The sequence below is a fragment of the Chiloscyllium plagiosum genome, unplaced genomic scaffold (genome assembly GCF_037043375.1).
Source record: "Chiloscyllium plagiosum isolate Xiang-an unplaced genomic scaffold, Cpla_swu_hap1 HiC_scaffold_16, whole genome shotgun sequence".
In the NCBI taxonomy this organism is placed as follows: domain Eukaryota; kingdom Metazoa; phylum Chordata; class Chondrichthyes; order Orectolobiformes; family Hemiscylliidae; genus Chiloscyllium; species Chiloscyllium plagiosum.
The window spans coordinates 59,926,527-59,941,319 of record NW_028270154.1 but is presented as its reverse complement, the minus strand read 5'-3'; the positions used below and the strand labels follow the sequence as shown (position 1 = coordinate 59,941,319).

At 38.9% G+C, this 14,793-nt stretch overlaps 1 protein-coding gene across 3 annotated transcripts in view; it reads left to right on the top strand.

Moving 5' to 3' along the window:
- Positions 1 to 13,486, top strand: part of LOC122556735 (uncharacterized protein KIAA0232-like) — a 75,157-nt gene extending 61,671 nt beyond the window's left edge. For 2 of the 3 annotated variants that reach the window (XM_043703828.2, XM_087995441.1), the window contains 3 exons: positions 505 to 583; positions 5,259 to 5,335; positions 10,703 to 13,486. In XM_043703828.2, coding sequence (XP_043559763.1) covers positions 505 to 583; positions 5,259 to 5,335; positions 10,703 to 10,792 — 246 coding nt within the window. In that variant the 3' untranslated portion in view covers positions 10,793 to 13,486. The remainder of the gene's footprint in view (positions 1 to 504; positions 584 to 5,258; positions 5,336 to 10,702) is intronic. The other variant, XM_043703830.2, reaches the window with a different exon arrangement.
- Positions 13,487 to 14,793: the final 1,307 nt, after the last annotated feature.

Genomic DNA, 14,793 nt, shown 5'->3' with positions numbered 1-14,793 from the left:
CCTGCAACTTTTTCTGGTTTTACCACAGATTCCAGTTTCACAGTTTTGCATTATTCGCCTTTTTATTCTTTATATTCCATTGGTTTAATCTGCAAGGAATGAGTAATACCAAAGTATCCTTTCCTTTTGTCTAGTTATCTCACACAGTCCACACTTAAGTGGGTCGTCGATTAGATGTTCATGTACTGATCAAATGAAAAATTAGGACCTATATGTATTATCTTTCAAATATTATCTTCAGAATTCTTGTTTGAATTGGACAAAGTTGGTAATGCTCGAGGCAGAGAATGTTCCATTTTTCAGTTAAGGATAGATAAGCATTTGAAGCATCAGATGATACTGCAATGTAAAAGAAACCAGAATGCTAGGTTTAGTTTTAGCTTGTACTGGTAACAGGTGGTTTGATGCAGTAAGCTGAATGACCATGTTATGTGCTACAAATGCAAATTGTTCTAAATGCATCAAAGTTCTCGATTCTGAGAAGAATTAATATGTTCCAATCAGGTTCTCCTATCCAAAGCAGAAAGCATGGAGAATTGCCCTAAAGAGGCTTGTTGCCTGCCTGTTTCTTCAAAATATACAGGTCAGTCAATTTTTCAGATTGTTGGTCCTTTTCATATTTAAATGTGGAAGATTTGAGGGATATGAACATCTGCTTTTATGATTTAGCATTAATCTCTATGAAAGAGATTAATGCTTGTTAAAACTGTCATAATTCTAAACACATCAATGGTGGACATTTGAACAATTGTAAGACCAAACCATAAAACAGCCTATGTAAAGCATTTCTGTTATATAAAGCATCATCTTCAGGTCACATGGAACTTACTACACAGGACTGACTGACATCACATATGTTTAGAGATGTCATTTCTGAGGTGACCCAGTTGATGCTTTAATGTTAAACCACATTAATTGATTAACCAATGTAGATAAAATTTATTTTGAACTGGATTTTCTGGTATAATTACCAACAGTGTCAGCAAGTTATGTAGAGTTTGGATTCCTGAGCACATCCGCTCCAGGTCAGCCGCATTCTTCTTTCTCTTTCCTTTTTGTCTTTTTTTCTTCTTCTTCATCTCTTTGGCGGTGGAGTAAGTGTCATTGCAGAGGAGGCTGGAGTGGGACTCATGGCACAGGTGGCGGCTGCAGCCATTGTGATAGGCCTGGAGCAGGGACTCCTAGCCATGTCAGCAGGGGGCAGATGCAGCATTAGTTGGATAGTGGGCCTGGAACAGGATTTTTAGCGATGTCACTAAAGCAACAGCAGTGGCGCCAAGGACTCCTGGTACATCAGCAGGGCCCAGATTGTTGACTCATTGCAGCCCAGAGTCCTGAACACCTTGCAGAAACTTGGAGATCTTCAGGAAACCTGGAACCATGCTTGACCAGAAGGACTGTAAAGTTGAACATTACATAGAACATAGAACAATACAGCACAGAACAGGCTTGTTGGCCCTCAATGTTGCACCAACCTGTGAACTAATCTAAGCCCATCACCCTCTACTATCCCATCATCATCCATATGCTTATCCAAGGACCGTTTAAATACACCTAATGTGGCTGAGTTAACTACATTGGCAGGCAGGGCATTCCACATCCTTACCACTCTGAATGAAGAACGTGCCTCTAACATCTGTCTTAAATATCACCCCTCAATTTGCAGCTATGCCCCCTCATACAAGCAGATGTCATCATCTTAGGAAAAAGATTCTCACTGTCCACCCTATCTAATCCTCTGATCATCTTGTATGTCTCTATTAAATCGCCTCTTAGCCGCCGCCTTTCCAATGAGAACAGACCCAAGTCCCTCAGCACTTTCTAATCCAAACTGCTAAATCACCTTCACTCCCTTGCCTCCATATTTTCTCCAGTAGCCTACCATGTGGAACCTTATCAAAGACTTTGCTGAAGTCCATGTACACCACGTCAACTGCCCTATCCTCATCCACATGCTCAGTCACCTTCTCAAAAATGCAATGAGGTTTGTGAGACACGACCTGCCCTTGACGAACCCATGTTGAATATTTCCAATCAAATTGTTGCTTGCTAGATGATTATAAATCCTATCTCTTATAATCCTTTCCAAAACTTTTCCGACAATAGACGTAAGGCTCACTGGTCTATAATTACCTGGGTTATTCTCTACTGCCCTTCTTGAACAAGGGCATGACATTTGCAATCCTCCAGTGCTCTGGTACTAAACGTGTAGACAATGACGACTCCAAGATCAAAGCCAAAGGCTCGACCATCTCCTCCTTGCTTCCCAGAGAAGTCTCGGAAAAATCCCATCGGGCTCAGGGAACTTATCTACTTTCACACCTTCTAGAATTGATAACACCTCCCTCTTACTAACCTCAATCCTTTCAAGTTTAATAGCCCGTATCTCAGTCTACTCCTCAACAACAATCTCCTTTTCCTGATTGAAAACAGATGAAAAATATTTGTTTAACACCTCTCTGAGCTCCAAAGAGTCCACACACAACTTCCCATTTCTGTCTTGGACAGGCCCTGTTCCTACCTTTGTCATCCTTTTTTCCTCACATATCTATAGAGCGCTTTAGGGTTCTCCTTTATTCCACCTGCTAAAGACTGCTCATGACCCCCCTCCTTGCTCTTCTTAACTGTCTCTTTAAATCCTTCCTAGCTACTCTGTAACTCTGCATTGCCTCATCTGAACCATCTCACCTCAAAGTCACATGGGCCTCCCTCTTCTGCTTAAGAAGAGATACAATTTATTTAGTAAACCATGGTTGCCTTGCCTTATCATTTCCTCCTTGCCTGACAAGGCATACCTATCAAAGACACACAATATCTGTTCCTTAAACCAACTCCGCATTTCGATTGACCCCATCCCCTGCATTTTTCTGCCCCATTCTATGCCTCCTAAGTCTTGCCTAATCGCATTGTAATTGCCCTTCCTCCATCTATAACTCTTGCCCTATGGCATGTACCTATCCCTTTCTATCGCTAAACTAAATGTAACCAAATTATAGTCACTCCAAAGTGTTCACCTACCACTAAATCTATCACCTGGCCTGGTTCACTACCGAGTACCAGATCCAGTGTGGCCTCCCCTCTTGTCGGCCCTTCAATATACTGTGTAAGATATTTCTTATTTTTCTGCCTTTATATTTTTCTGTCAATTGAACAGAAGATAAAGCTCTATTTAATAATTTCTTTTTATTCATTTTATAATCCAAAGCGGTGCCAATTGGTGACGTCAAAACACTTTTTTTACTGTATTTTCCTAAATGTATGTGACAATGAAATCATTCATTCACTCAAGTAGTGATGAACATTCAGACCTTCAGTGCTGTTGCATGTCAGGATCCAGCGGAAACCCCGACTTGTGCATTTGTGCAGTACCTCTGATGAAACTTCCAGTGGTAGAGATATGCAGCCTGGCCCCCTGCATGGATGCCCCTGACAGTGACTTCATAGAAGAGTATCATTGAATCCCTACAGGAAACAGGCATTCAGCTCATCAGACCCACCACCCAACCCTATCCCTGTAACCTTGCATTTCCCATGGCTTAATTTATCTTGACTGCACATCACTTGACATCATGGGCAATGTAGCATGGCAGTCCACCTCCTGTGGGAGGAAACTGAAGCACCCAGAGGAAATTTACAGACACGGAGACCGTGGAATCTCCACGCAGACGGTCACCCAAGGCTGGAATCGAGCCTGGGTCTCTCGCTCTGTACGCACAGCAGTGCTAACCACTGGATTACTGTGCCACCTGTGCCAATTTCTAACATTAAAGTGTGATACTTATTCAAAGTTAATTATGATTGATGGGATAACTTGACACAATATTTAACTTCCTTGATGCAACATTGATTCTATTCAAACTGCATCAGGACACAAATCAGTTCTCCTCCTTATAGAATTAATGCAGATTAGATAGTATGAGTGGAATATGTTACACCCCAGAAAGATTTAACTTGAGCTAGATGGCCTGACACTGACCAGAAATTTAAATTTCTTTTTTGGCTTGAATTTTTAATCACAGGCATGAATATTATCAAGATGGGAAGTGATTTACAAAAAAGCTGATTCTCAAGGTCTTTTTCATAAATAAATTGATTTTAAAAGTACATTACTGATAGGTCATGACCATCCTTCACCCAGCACAGGAAGTCCTCTAGCTGCAACTCAAAAAGTTAAAGATGCAATTGTTGTCCTTGCCTGTGACAAGCAGCATGGTCAGAAGTGGAAACAGCAAATGATGTGTTGGTGGCAGAAAGAGGTGAGCAGGAGGGCCAGAGAGCATTGGCAGTAATGACATTAAGACAGAAGTAGAAGCAGTACAATTCAGGAAACATCCCTGCTGCATGATTACGATGTGCTTTAAATGGGAATACAGGTCGTTCTGGTATAATGTGTGTTTTGTCCATGCATATTTGCTATAACACGATTTACAAATTGTGGGTGCTGTTTGGGTAATGCGAACTTTCTGCTGAATGGTTTTAGTGATTTTCTATAGTGATCTTCTACAGTGCAATTTTCTATTAGCTACTGCACTGAAGAGTCTACCTTGATTATGTAGTCAGCTATTTTAATCCTGAAATCCAGTTGATAAAGGAAGGAACCAAATTACTTGGATTTATTTATTCACAAAGTGAAACACTGCAGTAACTCTTTTTATGTGTTCAAGTAACCATCCAATCAATGCCCTCCACTTGTATGTACCTAACTTCAGTTAATACAATTAACATCAGGTATTGGAATAAGGTTTGAAGCCATGCCTTCTAACTCCGAACACAGTGTGCTACCCCTGAACCAAGACATTTACTGGCTTAATGCTTGGTTTATTGTTTTGTGTGAGTAATTTTGTGCAGTGGCTTGATAATTGCATGATGTGATGTGGTGCTGTTATAAAATTAAATATTAAATAAAATCGTTAGATCCCTACACTGCTGAATTAGATGAGTTTAACAAAGAAGGAATTGGGTTACTGCTTCTCATCAAAGAGCCATTCTCTATCTTATGATCTCTGTTTGAAAACTAGTCTCCATGAGGTACAGGCTCAACTGTAGTGCTCTAAGTACTCAGTGTGCTGGCACTCACTGTCTGGGCTCATGCCTAAAATTAGTTATCACTACAAAACACCAGGGCTTCGACCAAACTATTCCTGTACCTATGATCTATGAGACTGTATTGTACCAAAAGTAGCAGATTTTCAGGAGGAGCAATTGGAAGTTTGTGGAAGACAATGCAGTAATTTTAAACTTTTTATTTCTCTCCAAAGTAGATTCTTTATGCAGCAGAAATCCCACTATTGTGATAACATCCGTAGACGCTAATCCATCTGAAGAGCAACCTATGGTAAGTCTAAGGTTTTGGAAGGTATTTCTGCCTCAAATACCTGTTGAAGCTCACTAATGATTCTATTGACAAATAGTTCAGATGAGGTAATATTGACAACACAACAAAAAAAAACATAAGAAATAAGAACAGGAGTTGTTCATTCAGTCCCTTATGTCTGCATCATCATTCAATAGAATCATGGCTGATCCAGCATTCCACATGTTCACTTCCTTGCATTTTCCTCATAACCTTTTGATTTCCTGACTGATCAAGGAGATCTATCTATCTATCTTAGCTTTAAATATACACAAGGACTGTATCCCCACAACTCTCTGTGGTAAGCAGTTACAAAGACTCAACCCTCAGAGAAAGAATTCCTCATTTCAATCTTAAATTGGCAGCCCATATTCGGAGACCATACCCTCTCATTCTAGACTCTCTCACGTGGTGAAACATCCTCTCGGCATTTATCCTATCAAGCCCTCTATGAATCCTGTGTTTCAATGAGATCACCTCTCATTTTTCTCCAAATAAGTAGAGTCCCGACCTATTTAGCCTTTGCTCATAAAACAGTTCTTCCATAACACAGTTCATCCAGTGAACCTTCTCTAAACGGTCTCCAATGAAATAATTATCCTCCCTTAAACAAGGGGACCAAAATGGCACTGAGTACTCTCGACCTGGACTCACTTGCACCTTGTACAGTTGCAGTAAGACTTCTCTCATACTACAATCCCCTTGAAATAAGGGTCAACATTCCATAAGTGTTCCTGATTACCTGCTGCACCTTGTGTTTGCTTTCTGTGGTCCATGCGCAAGTACCCCCAAGTCCTTTTGTGTTGCAACTTTCAGCAGTTTTTAACTCCATTTAAATAATAACTTTTTTTTTTGTTCTCCCTTCCAAAATGAACAACTTCACTTTACCCACATTATATACTCCAACTTAAGCTCTTGTTATGGACCACACCAGACCTTCTGTACCCAATGACCCATGAGACTGTATTATAGCAAATTTTCAGGAGGAGTGATTTTAAACTGTTTTGTTTGTAGAATCCCCACAGTGTGGAGCAAGGTCCTTCGGCCCAACAAATCCACACCAATGTTAAAGTACAGATTTGAGACAGCCCAGGGAATCCCTTGTGGACTCAACCTGTAAGCCTCTCTTAGTTCGTCCTGGAGATCGTACTCTTTGGTAGTCTGGAATAAAAAAAACTCCTTAAGCAGTTTAGTTTAATTTTAGTCATCCCCTTTGTTTACAAGTAGCATCACTGTTACAACATAACACTGATACCTATAAGCCAGGCTCACAAATTCTAATAACCTCGGAACGTAGGATATCAGCTGTTTAAGAGCCCTAGCAGGCTACTCTGCTCTACTGTCACAAAGTGGCTTCCTTTATACAAAAAGTTTACAAAAACGCTGCATGTTTTTAATTAGACAGATAGCAGTGAAGGACAATAATTCTAGAGGAAGAGAAGTTAATTGACAGATCTGTGTGCACTTGACTGATCACTTCTGCAGGCCCTGAACCATTCATCAGGTGGAAAAACAAATCCAGCAGATTTAGGTGTCTACTGGCGAGATACGTTACTATCATAAAGAGGTACCAGTCTGAGCTAATTGGAAGAGTTCATAAGAAAACCTTGCATAGCTCGCATGTCAGATACCATTGTTTTAAACAAAATGGCTTCTTAGCAAGGAGGGCAAACCTTTGACCATTAAATGGCTTCCCGACAGATTGTGTCAGAATCTCTTCAATGTTAGATTTAGAGTAATTTTTATGCTAGGAGCAGTCTCGCTTTTTATTTTAAGCGAGAATCATTCTGTACCTGAGGCTGAGAACAGTTTTTTTTTTAATCTTCTGCTTAACTTGGGTTCCCCTTTTGTTTGTTTATACCCTGCACCTTCCTGCCTATCGGCTTATTCTCTGGTGCACAGCAAATGTGTTCTATAATTCAGTATTACATTTTAGTCTAAATGTTTAAGGACAAGTTTTAAGGCTATAAACTTTCTCACCAACCCTCCGATGAGTAACCTACCCAGAATCATTCCCTTACCCTGTGTTTACCCCTGACTAATGCACTTTTCCTACACATCCCTGAAATGCTATGGGCAATTTAGCTTGGCCAATTCACCTAACCTGCACATCTTTGGATTGTGGGAGGAAACCAGCGCACGCAGAGGAAATCCACGCAGACACTGGGAGAATGTGCAAACTCCACACAGACAGTCGCCCAAAGTTGGAATCAAACCTGGGTCCCTGACACTGTGAGGCAGCAGTGCTAACCACTGAGCCACCGTGCTGCCTCTTCAGTTTTGATTTTTTAAGCTGCAGAAGACCCCTATTATGGTAACATCCATGGATTCTAATCCATTATGGAGAGAGTCTAGATCATTACTTTTATAATTTAAAAAGTTCTGTGTACCAGATATAATTTGATTAGTCCACAACTTAACTTTGATTAAAACACACTTTCTTTTAATTGTGTTGTAAGAATACAACAAAATGTAGAGTTGGCATAACTACTTTATTGAAATACTCCACAAGATAATGTATTAGTTAACCACTAATCACCAACTGTTCCAGTGTAGACAGGATCTCATAAACACACCCTTTGGCAAAAATGCAATTCAGCAAAATAGTTATTAATCTCATGCTGTCTCTCCCCAGTCCAGCAGAAAGAAACAATGTGCCCTTTTGATTTTTAAGAGGAAGTCTCACTGTCTAAGACTTCACTGTAGCACTGAGAACTCAAGCTTTTTTGCTCCAGCAGTCGGCAGAAACCTTCTCACCAACTAACTGAAAGCAAATGTCTTTGAGTCTATGTGAGCAACCATGATTCTTTTGTTCCATTTTAAGAAAAAGCCCAGGGATTACTAAAATGTTGTTTACTAGTTGCCTGTGTAAAAGAGGCATGTTGGCACCACTGTGACAACATTCCTGTGCAAGAGAAACAGCACAGAACACCTCTTTTAAAAGTGCAGTATTGTCACAATATCAATATCTCTCTGTAAATTGTTTGTATCTCTTTCCAATTTGCCTTTCCATACATTTTTGTCATCTGCAAAATTGGTTACATTCTTATGTGCTTGCCATCCAGCCCAGTATCAGAGTTCCAAATACAGAAATTAGAAATGGCAGAGTCTGCAGGAAGTTGCTCATCTGATCAGTGGCGGTTTCATTAGGAAACCTAACAGCAGCAAATGCGAGAGAGAAAACAGCCTTTGAATGGAAGAGCTGTGCAAACCCTGAGTCATTCCAATCAGCCCGATGCCTGGGCACTAGAAACAATGACAGCAACAGTGATGGGAAAAAGAAACTCGAATGGGCAGGATACCTGCACCCTCCTTGGAAGGTAGTCAAAGTGTAGGAGTGCTGCACCGCAGCATTGGGTCAAGTAGGGGTCATGGTTGGGGTAGGTTGGCAGTGTTATTGGGGATTTGGGGAGGGGCAAGATGGTAATGAGGTAGGTTAAGAGGGGTGTGAGATAAGATGTGGGCTGGTTTGATGTAGTGGTAGGGCAAAGTCATGGGTCAGAAAAAGGGGCAAAACAAGGGCATGAGTCAGGGAGAGGGGCCAGTCAGAAGCGCAGCTGGGAATAATTTGTCAAGGGGAAGGGGCAAGAGAGCAAAACAGGAACCCTTCTCTCTCTTGCTGTCTCTCCCTCTCACTGCATAGTCATCTGGGGAGAAAGGAATCCCAGGTTGAATTAATCATCTGCTGCTGATCTCCATTTTCGTATAAATTCCATCAAGGCCAGCTCAGTGTCTTGCCATTAGAGTCAAATGTAAGATCAGTGATTGTTATATGCACCTTCAGTTGGCCCAGGTCTCACCACTCTTCCTGGTAGCTAAGGTGTGTGGCCTTGTTATCTTCTGCGCAGTGGTTCAATGGTTAGCACTGCACCCTCACAGCCCCAGGGACCTGGGTTCAATTCCAGCTTGGGTGATTGTCTGTGTGGAGTTTAAATGTTCTCCCCATGTCTGTGCAGGTATTCTCTGGAAGCTCCAGTTTTCTCCCGCAGTCCAAAGATATGCAGGTTAGGTGAATTGGCCATATTTTTAAAAAGTCTTGCTCAGTAGTATGCCAATTAGGTCGGTTAGCTATGGTGAAATCCCCATGTGAGGTTAAGAAGATGTGAAGGGTTGTGGATTTGGCTGGGATGGTCTTTGGAGGGTTGGTGCAGAATTGGTGGGCCTGATGGTCCCTTCCTGCATTGTAGAGATTCTCTGATCCTGTCTGGCACGGCTTTTTAATTGAAAAGATGCCTGAAAAACTGGTTTTGTTTGATCTGCTCCTTAACGCATCATATGGACGTTTTTATTAAAACTCATTTAAATGATCAATTTATTGCTCTGAAATTTGCATTTAATGTTGACAGACTTTGTCTTTTCATTATCTGCTCTGTGACCACCAAGTGAGAAGCAAAGTTAAAATGTTAAGGATCTCATTTTGGGGAGAAAACTAGATGATGCAACTGTAGCTGTATCCCTGAGATCTGGAGAACTGATCTTTAAACCGAGAATAGTCCAGTGACCTTTGCTAAAATTGTGTGCAGGACAGATGTTGAACGAGAATAGGAATGGACATAGCTGTTGAGTCTTCTGTCATTAAATTATCCTATTGTTTAATGAAGTTGGCCAGGGCTTGGAGGACTTAGCCCAGAAAAAAGTGGGCGGCATAGTCTTCTACTGTGCCATAAGAATTCAGTTGAATTGAATTTATTGTCACATGTACCGTGGCACAGTGAAAAGCTTTGTCTTGCGAGTAAAACAGGCAGATCACAGAGTAAATTAGCATAGTTAGGTAAATAATAGGTAAACAGTGGCAAAACCAAAAACACAGGTACAGGCAAATGTTAAGAATTTGTGAGTCCATTCAGTATTCTAACAACAGTAGAGTAGAAGCTGTTTCGAAACCAGCTGGTGCGTGTGTTCAGGCTTCTGTACCTTCTCCCCGATGTTAACATTGTAGAAAAAATTGCCAGGGTGGGACGGATTTTTGAGAATGCAGGCGGCCTTTCCTTGACAGCAGGCCTGGTGGATGGATTCTATTGATGGGAGATTGGCCTTTGTGATTGTCCGGGCCAAGTTCACGACTCTCTGTAACTGTCTCCGATCTTGAATGGTACAGTTGCCATAAGTAGTGATACATCTGGACAGAATGCTCTCAGTGGCGCACCTATATAAGTTGGCAAGGGTATTTGCTGTCATACCAAATTTCTTCAGCTGCCTGAGGAAGAAGAGAGGTTGTTGGGCCTTTGTAACCAGTGAGTCCACATGAAGAGTCAAGAGTTTTGCATCTAAGACTGGTACTTCTCATACTATATTTGAAGTAATGAAAAGCTTTCAATGTGATGATAACAAATTTGTATTTTCTTCTAGCTTACAAAACCTAATGAAACAGATCTTGAGCCAGAAGACCCAAGAACTGATCAAAAACTGTGTAGAAGTCTGAAGGATTGTGAAACATAGGGTTATACTAGAGGAAAGCTTGGTTGTATAAAGTTACAAATAGGTATGCTCTTTCCCCACCACAAAAACAGTTTCCAATAAAACCAATGCCTTTTTCATTCAAGAAGACTGCTTGTATTATACGGAGTTACTTTGGTTTCATAGAAAGAGCTCAAATGATTCAGTTCTCAACAGTGTGATTATGTATCAGTGAATGAAAAACTGAGTTCACTTTTTGGCATACTGAGGCATTTTTACTGGAGTTGGTGGATCCAGATTAAATTATCTATTCAAAAACACTTCTCCCCCTTTAAAGTAGAACATGTGCTATAACTTACAAAATGTTTCAACTTAGTACAAAACTTGAGATGAGATTTTGATACTGTGTGCCTACTTAGATCTTAAAAGTTTTAAATGACTTGGCACTATCAGCTGTACCTGAGAAATAGGTTCATTGGCTTCATGCTATGGGTGTTTGTGATAATTCTACAGTCCAAGAATTGGATTGTTGATCCCAATGAAAATAAATGCTGGTTGATTATTACTTCACAGTTGCACCACACAATGCTTCAAATGTATTTTAAAATAAGCTCACAGAATACTGCACCTTTTTAAGTGCATTGCAAGTGTTCTCAGTTACATAAAAGACATTTGTAATTACTGTTTGTTGTGATTATGATTTATGATTCTGTCACACTCCCTGCAAAGCTTCCATGTTACATTGTCACAAGTATGTTAACCTTTTATATATTTCTGAATGTACTAAATAAAGTGTGTGAATTAATCAAATTTTAGTCATTTGCTGGCTCTAAAATGTAAAACATAAGTATTTACTTTGTATTTTTAAGGGAGTTGCAACATTTTGTTATTTGCATTTAGGTTACATTTGAATAATATTTTTATATTTGTATTTCTGTAGCTGACAAACATTCTGTGCGAAAAGTACTTGATGATGTAGTGTAACATGTGTTTAGTTTTATCGTTCCTACTCTAAAGCCTTTTTAATCTTAAACCATGAACCTAACTGTAGATTGAACTCCGAAGTTTCAAAGCAACTTACATTTGTAATGTTGCAATATTACTAGGTACCACTGAATCTGATTTTATTATGGCTAATTTTGCAATGTAATCCCACGATGAATGGCCAATGAAGTTTGTAGCATATTCTTAGCAAACTGCTTAAAAGTATTTGGCACAAGTAATCATGCCCCACAGATATAGGTTCTTTCTATTTAATTCAAAATTTTGGGACATTGTAATATGTAAATTTGATGAGGTGTGTTTGTGTGTCAAGATGGAAGTGTCCATACTTATTTTTATTTAACATTCTTGCAGTGGTGCTTATTTATCTTTCATCAGGGAAGATGAGCTTCATACTGAGGACCACTTTCAAGATGTTTAAACCTATGTGGTTCAAAGTTTTATAAAAGTTTTTTTCCCACTTTTTCATCATTCTACTTGAAGCATATTCAGTAACAATTTCTTAGTGCCTTTTTATTACATTATTCTTATACTTTATATTTAATCTTCAAATAAGTACCACATGTACTTTATTGTTAGTGTGTAAAAACATAAGGGATAATCCATTTTCTTTCTTTCTCCTAGTAATGATAACTCACATTTGGTTACAGTTCCATGAATTCCAACATTTCTGACATAGCAGCTATCGTGTACCGGTATTGATAATGAGTGTCACCTGGTCTTTTGACCATGAAGAACATTGGAACTTAATCCAGTGCTTTCTTAACTTAATATGCGCTTTCCTGCTATAGTCATGAGGTAACAATGTGTCTTTTATTCCCCATTTCTGGAACTGAGGTGCTGAATCCATTTGCAGCACCTTTACTGCTAACTCACCAAGGTCAGCAGGACTCCAGGATTGAGCCTAGCTCCTTCCTGTTTTATATGGTTTGGACAAATTTTTATTTAACATTTTACAAAAGTGTTTCCAACTGTTATTTATTTAATGTATTGTGCTGTGCTAAAAAGAAGAGGTAACATAGAATTTTCAGCTGTTTTCAATAATAAAACATGATTTTAAAAAAATTGAGTCAATGAAATGACACGTGAAAATTGAGAGATTAGCATTTCTATTTAAAGTGGATTTCATCACTGTCCAATTGTTTGATTAAATTGGCAAGAAGACACCTGGATGGAGGTTTCCTCACTGAATATTAAAAAACAAAGTCTGTTAAGATTTCATTCATCAGGAAAATCACTAAGTCTGCATACATACACTATTGAGCGGACTGTAGAGAAAGAGGTTGTGTAGATATTCAGGTAAATATAGCCCAAAAACAGTATAGTTGCAGAATTTTTTAATCCACCCAGAGCTGATTTGAGGCATTTTCTTATGACAAGAAAAGCCCATTGTAATAGTCTTTATAAAATAAACGTTACTTTTAAAAGAGTGCACAGAAAAGTCCTTAATTTGTAGCTGCTTTTGAATGCTCCAACAAAAGAAATTTGTTTGCCAAAAAAAGTTATTTTCTGAATTTAGTTTTGTAACTTAGGTGCCACAGAGTATAATCAAAACATGCATAATGCATTAAAACAGCACAGTTATTATGCATACCCAACACCTGTTTGGTTTTATATCTTTATAAGGGATGTGCTTATTGTATTCTGTGGAATCTTGATTTTAAATGCATTTCTACTGGAAACTGTTTCATTGTCAAACCTTTTGCATAACCAAATAAAATCAGTGTTAGATAATGTGCAATAGAACTTGTTTTTATTATTTATTGTATTTTATTAGCGAAATTGGGCTGCATGTTTATAGAATCTGTGTTGCTGACTACTTTAATTTATAATTTATAGATATAAAGCATGTAACCAACATAAACAATGCACAATTAGAAGTTCATGTTGATATTTATCATCTCTCAATGCTAATATTGTTGCCAGTTTGAAACCATCAGAGTTTGATCCTAATTTTGTGGTTGAAAAAATTCAAATATAATCGAATATTGGAGAAAGTTGCCTATGACTACCTGAGTAACTCACCATACAAATTAACAAACATGTAAATTTTGTTCTGAAATGTTTTAAAATGTTAAACTAAATTTCCACCTGAGATCTTACAATAGAATTCCAGTCACCCCAAATTCACAACTTTGTACTGTTACATGCTACAGTCTCCGAATAAAGGAATACCATTTAAAGATGAGATGAGAAACTTCTTCATACAGAGGGTTGTAAGCCTCTAAATTCCACACCTCAAGTTGTTAAGCAAGTTGAAGTCAGAGCTCAGACTTTTGAAAATGGTAATAGTGCAGCAAAATCTAACCAGAGTTGAACATCAGCCTTGACTTTATTTAAAAAGTGGAACAGACTCAAATGTCTCAATTTACTTGTAAGTTTTACAATCATGAGTGAAATGTCCAACGAGTTTTGGGTCAATGAATTGAGGGATTTGTTTATCCTGGATGCTACCGGTTTCAATTCCACATTAAGATAGGAAGGAATCAGCTTTCAACCCATTATGCTTTAGTCTGGGCCCGCGTCACCCAGCAAAACCTATAACTAGTGTTACGATCTGGTTCGGGATCAGTAGATGAAGTTTGAGATAGCAGATACTTAACTAAGAGAACAAAGCCGTAGGATTTCATGGTTTTTAATCAAATAATTTTGCAGAATTTGAAAAGTAGAACAGTCTATATGCATAATCTATTCTAACGTTCAGAATTTAGTTCAATATGGATTAAGAAACAAACTATGGTCAAACAACACGTTGAAAAGCATATATGGTCAAGGCACTATCTCTCAGAATTTTAAGTAACACCTCAGATATCAGTGACTTTGTGGGTTATGAAATCTCACTAAAACTTTGTCTCCTTTACAATGGATTCCACTTCGTTATTGTGAGAAATTTGGAGCTCCCTCAAAAGCTGTTTCATCATAGACTCCATCCATAATTGTGGATATCTTTGTCATTTAACCTCTTCCCGAAACTGCATTCTTTTGGATCCTTAGAGCTGACCTCAGCACATAACCATCGGCAAAATCCCAGCACTTTCAAG